Here is a 5,081-nt window from a genome sequence, read left to right as displayed (position 1 = left end):
GCCGCAGGGCCGGCCTCGGCTCCTCGCAGCCCTGGCCCAGGAGCGTCCTTCCGTCACGGGAGCGGTGCGTCAGCTGCTCTGTCTTAGGAAGAAGAAATCTCGAAGTGCAAAATGATGAGCGCGCCGCCCCCTTCACGTTTTTCCCGTGTAAAAGGATGGGCTTTATGGTTCGGCTTGGTATTTAGGAGTAAGATCTTGCAGGTCTGGTGTCTGGTTCTGTGAAACATACCTCGGTGCTCATTAACAGCCAAGGAAAGCTAATAAAACGTTGGGAGTTTTTAGGAAAGGAGAAGAGAATGAAAGGAAACAGTGTTACACTCATGCATGTGCAAACTCATCAGTGTCTTGAATGCTTGTTGCAGTTGTGATTCTTACTCCCATATATTCCACCTGGGAATGGTTCTGAGAAGGGAAACGAGGATCAACAGAGTCTGTCCTATGAGAAATGATTGAATAGTTGGCATGTTTCAGCTTGGAAGAAAGAAAAGTGGTGGGGAAGTGTGGGAGGGTAGAGAATACGATACAGGTCTGTAGGCCAGTGAGTAGCTGTGAGATAGATTTGGTAACTGGCTCCAACTCTTGACCAAAACCACCATACTTGCCTTGCAGAGGAACACTGACTTTATTTCTACATTCGATCACTTGAACTCTCTCAAATCCCCCCAAGCCCAGGGCCACTGTGAATTTTCTTCCAGTGTTTCTCCTACTATATTACACTGGCTGACCTGCCTTCTCACTTCATTTTTACATCTCCTTTATTTCCTCTTTCACAGGTTTCTGTTCTGGCTTCTGCTCTTTCAAGTGACTGGTTGAAAAGAAAGAGATGAAGCAATATTAATACCTGAGCATCAGCTCATCACTGACTGAGGAAATGGTCTGAGGTGGAAACAGTAAGGACAGCAAAGGTGACAGCTCTTCTGACTCTTGTCTGCAAAGTGAATATTGCCACTAACACACCTAATTCAGTGTTAAAATGTACTAAGCAGCTTGATAAGGAGTATCTATATTTATTTTTTCTTTCCACATCAATTCAGCAGCAGCCTTTGTTGTCCACTGGGTTTCAGTGGTTCCTCATTTGCTTACTGCTCAACCACACTTTTGTAATTTGTGCTTAAAGTACTTGGTTACCTATGTAACCTGATTCAAGATTAACCAGGCTAAAGCCTATACAGTGCCTGAACATAGATGCCTTTAGCATGGCAGTGATAGATGAAAAGGAATAAAAACTGGGTCTAATAAAGTCATTCATAACTCAGCTGCTCTTTGAAAACATTATGAGGCTGGGAAATAAAAAGATTTGCAAAGCTGACCCATTGTTTCTAGCCTTAAAACTAGACTACGGCTTATATTTAAACCCTACAACATGTACACTAAGGGGTGGGAGTATTTGGCCATCATTAATAGGGCTTTCAGGTTATGAGTCACATGTCAGAACTGACTGCAAATCTAGGGGGAAGTCTGTTGCCCAATGACAAGGGGTTTAGCCTGCAGCAGCTGGCAACCTCCAAGGAGTTTGTTGCTGACTGCTCAGACTCTCAGAACTTGGACATGATTGCTACAGGCACTAAGAAAGAGGCACTTTAGGCACTTTCAAGAGAATGAAAAGTTCTGTAGTTTGAAGGTGGGTTTCTAGGGAAAACTAGGTCTCCTAAGAAGAATGATCAGAGAGAAAGAAAAAAATAAAAGTCCCCGAGGATGGAGGAAAAGGTCTGAAGGCATAGATATGCTGCCTTTGCAAATTGTACTTTAGCTTCGGGGGAAGACAGTATTGAGCTGATGCTTCTCATGCGGGTTTATGAGTATGAATGAAAATGCCATTCAGCTTTGAGATCCATGCACTCTCACAGGAAGTTCATAAAACAGAAAAATAATCCTGACTTGTAGTTTGGTTCTTTAAAGCTTCTGAATGTACGAGGTGTGGTGTGATCTACCTTTCACTTAAGTAAGTAGTGTGTAATAAATCTTGCTGGATTGATAAGAAACGTGTCCTTTTAACAACTAAATTGAATGAGGGGTTGTTTACTTTATATTATAAAAATTTGGAAGAAAAAAAAAAAAGACAGTAAATAAGTGGAGTCACTTACCTATAGTCTACAATCCCTGTCTGATTCTGGTCTAGTTTTCGCACAAGTTCCACAATTTGGACCCGATCCAGTTGGATGTTTGATTGCTAACAGGAGAGAGAAATATTTACAAATCTGTTCATTTTACAGCAGAAAAATCCTCTGTATCAGATTGGAGTGTGGCCATCGCCTAATAGGTGAGGAGAGAGCCTGGTTCGTGGAAAATACAGGATGTAAAAATTCAGAGTGATGGTGGGGAGGATAAAAATAATGTGGGTTTTGTGTTTTTTTTGCAAAGGTATAAAGTAGCATGATACAGAGGTGACCAGTGCTACTGGTATCATCACTGTGGTAATTCTAGCAAGAAGAGAATTGTCTACTTAGTGTGAAGGAGCAAGGGTTTAAATAACTCACTTTCTCATAGCAGTAAGAAATGATTATCTGTTAAGACCAAGTAGTTATATCCTGTACAAAAGGCTGACCTCTGTGATTTTTTCAAGGTTCTTGTGATACTCTAAATTTGATCAGATAATCACTGATGCCCTCTGCAGTATTTACTGAATATCACAGCATTTCTGTTGGAATCTGTTGGAGGCTCAGCTTTTGCAGTGGGTGCCTTTAGCCTACTTGTTGGAACATCACCAGCAAGGCTGACTGTTGCTGTGGTGTAGCAGAGGGGTTTCCTCAGAGCAGTATGCTGTTGGAGGAGCACGATTTCTTGAACACACCTGCATCATGGCTCTCCTGAAGTCTGACACAGGGATCTTCATGTTTCCATCCTTGTCAATTTTCCTAAAAAAGTCCCAGAGTCGTAGGTTGTGTTCATTCAAATATTTCTAAGAGAAGCAGAGATAAAACACAGGCACAACCATGAGATGAAACAGCCACTGATGCCTGCTGCAAGCTCTCCTCTTATTCCTCCATCCTGCCTTTACTCAGCCTATCTCTGAGATGTATTTCTCCTTAACTATTTATGCAGCCACTGTCTGAACAAAATCCCACCAGCACTACTTGGCTGGGCTGTCTAATCCAAATACAATCCTTTTCTCCCAATCTAGGATCACTTTAGTTTCTTTTCTCTGGACTCCTATCTGTTTGAAGGAAGGTTACCGTAACTGCTGATAGAAACTGCAAAGCATGCCAGTATGAGTGTCAGTCACTAGCTGTGAATCACAGCAGCACTGTTTGATGTGAACTAAGAGCTTAAACTTTTACTTAATTTCATCTGAAGTCATACATACAGCAAGATTTCATCCAATTACCTAAAAATCTCCACAACAGCTAGAAAGCACAGAAAAGCTGGTAGTGCAAGGGTTATTAACTTAGTAGTGCTCCAGTGCCGCGTTGCCTTCCAGCCAGGAGGATAGCACCATCTGCTGCTATCTATAGAAATTACAGATCTTAAAAAGCTAAGCATTTTCTAGTTAGAACAGTATTTGCTTATATTACCATACCCTATTTTTATGAAACGCATTCATTTTGATGCTAAATCACAACTGTCTGTGAAGAGTTCTGTGAATTTCAGCTATGGTAGTGGCTTGGTGAGCAGAGTGCATGTTCATTTTGATCAAACCTGAAACCAATCAGTTTGTCCTCCTCAGCAAGGAAACATCTATTCAGATGGAAACGTCAGACAACACAGTGCAGTAATTACAGCACTTTGGGCTTGCTTATGTTGTCATCTCTGACACTGCTTTTTGAAGACTGTCAAACTGCACAGCTTCTGTTAGTCAGTATTCCCAGCCGTGGGAGAAATAATTTGGATGCACTTTTGAAAGAGAAATACATAGATGAATGATCTCATACAAATACATGGGATTATTATTACTAAATCACAACTATGCAAATCAAAAGCCACCCCCGTGCGCATTTTATTTTAGCCCAATATGCTCAGATCCCAAAGCATTCAGCTTCTCCTGAAAACTAAAGGATTTAGTTGGTCAATCTGCATGGAATAAGAGATGTGAATGTGCAGTTGTGATTCTGAATATACTTTTCTAAAGGAATTTGCCTGAATTTCCTACTTGGAAGAACGCTTATCCATTCCAAACTCTTTCTCTTCAAGTGCTTGAGGCATGGGTGCTGTGTACAGGAGATCTATGGAACAAAATTCAGTAGCTCACCTGAATCACTTTCATAGGATTTGGATGACGATTGGAGATTTTGGAGATGCAGCCTTCAACTTCCCCATAGATAACATCTAGTTCAGGCCGTGTTTGGTACACTAACTCCAGCAACTTGATAAAAGTTTCATTCACCAGGACATTCTGAAACACAGAAGGAGGGATAGTGAGTGTGGATGACCAGAGAACAACAACTTGTTTGCATTAACTGATCTATCTAAAGCCAACATTAACTATCTTTTCCTAAGGTGATGCCATTTTCCTGTACCTGATCTTCACTTTCAGGAATCCTATGGAAGACTGACCCTAAATAAGTGTTCTTAGTTCTCTTTTCCCATATCTGAGTCAGAAAAGGACCTATAATTTACGCAGAAATTAATTTAATTAAGGTAAATGTCCATCAGGTAAATGCCTATACTGAAAACTATACTGAACATTAGGCGATCCGTGTTCATCTCACAGACAGTTCTGCCCAGATCTCCTCTCCATTCTAACAATACGTAGACAGTCAGGCAAACACTTAAGTAACCAAAATTTGTCTTAGAGTTCAGAAAAAATGAAAACAGTATCAGCCAAGGAGTAGAAAGATGAGTATCCCTGGCAACGTGGCTTTGTAGCCCAGACAAGAGAGATGAAGCTATCTGGGAAGAGTCTCTGTGTTTTCAGATGAAAAGTAGTTATGGTAAAACACTGTTTCCTTGTCTAACCCTAAAGAGGAAATTCCAGTTAGCAGTGCAAGGCCTGGCGTTGCTTTTTTCCTAAGGATTTCAGACAGAATAGTGGCAGTTCAGCATGTCAGATCTCACACTCTGAGTTTTCTGTTTATAGAATGGACAGCAGCACAGTGTCCTGTTTCAGGGTTTTGTGATGTTAGTTTACTGTCTGGGGAAAAAAA

The 5,081-nt window shown here is 41.1% G+C and overlaps 1 protein-coding gene and 1 long non-coding RNA gene across 5 annotated transcripts in view; one reads left to right on the top strand and one right to left on the bottom strand.

The window, feature by feature from the left end:
* LOC104911202 overlaps positions 1–5,081 on the top strand; it is a 40,443-nt gene that overhangs the window by 27,144 nt on the left and 8,218 nt on the right. The window contains exon 2 of the long non-coding RNA XR_004159953.1: positions 774–905. This is a non-coding gene — a long non-coding RNA (uncharacterized LOC104911202). The remainder of the gene's footprint in view (positions 1–773; positions 906–5,081) is intronic.
* LRRC74A (leucine rich repeat containing 74A) overlaps positions 7–5,081 on the bottom strand; it is a 20,719-nt gene continuing 15,644 nt past the window's right edge. For 3 of the 4 annotated variants that reach the window (XM_010711750.3, XM_031553617.1, XM_031553616.1), the window contains 4 exons: positions 4,187–4,330; positions 2,792–2,899; positions 2,085–2,170; positions 7–257 (listed from right to left, as the gene is read on the bottom strand). In XM_010711750.3, coding sequence (XP_010710052.2) covers positions 182–257; positions 2,085–2,170; positions 2,792–2,899; positions 4,187–4,330 — 414 coding nt within the window. In that variant the 3' untranslated portion in view covers positions 7–181. Of the gene's footprint in view, positions 258–292; positions 806–2,084; positions 2,171–2,791; positions 2,900–4,186; positions 4,331–5,081 lie in introns of those variants that run through there. The other variant, XM_019615769.2, reaches the window with a different exon arrangement.

This window comes from Meleagris gallopavo, chromosome 5 (genome assembly GCF_000146605.3).
Source record: "Meleagris gallopavo isolate NT-WF06-2002-E0010 breed Aviagen turkey brand Nicholas breeding stock chromosome 5, Turkey_5.1, whole genome shotgun sequence".
NCBI lineage: Eukaryota > Metazoa > Chordata > Aves > Galliformes > Phasianidae > Meleagris > Meleagris gallopavo.
Note: the sequence above shows the minus strand (reverse complement) of the source record. Positions and strands in the feature narration are given on the sequence as shown.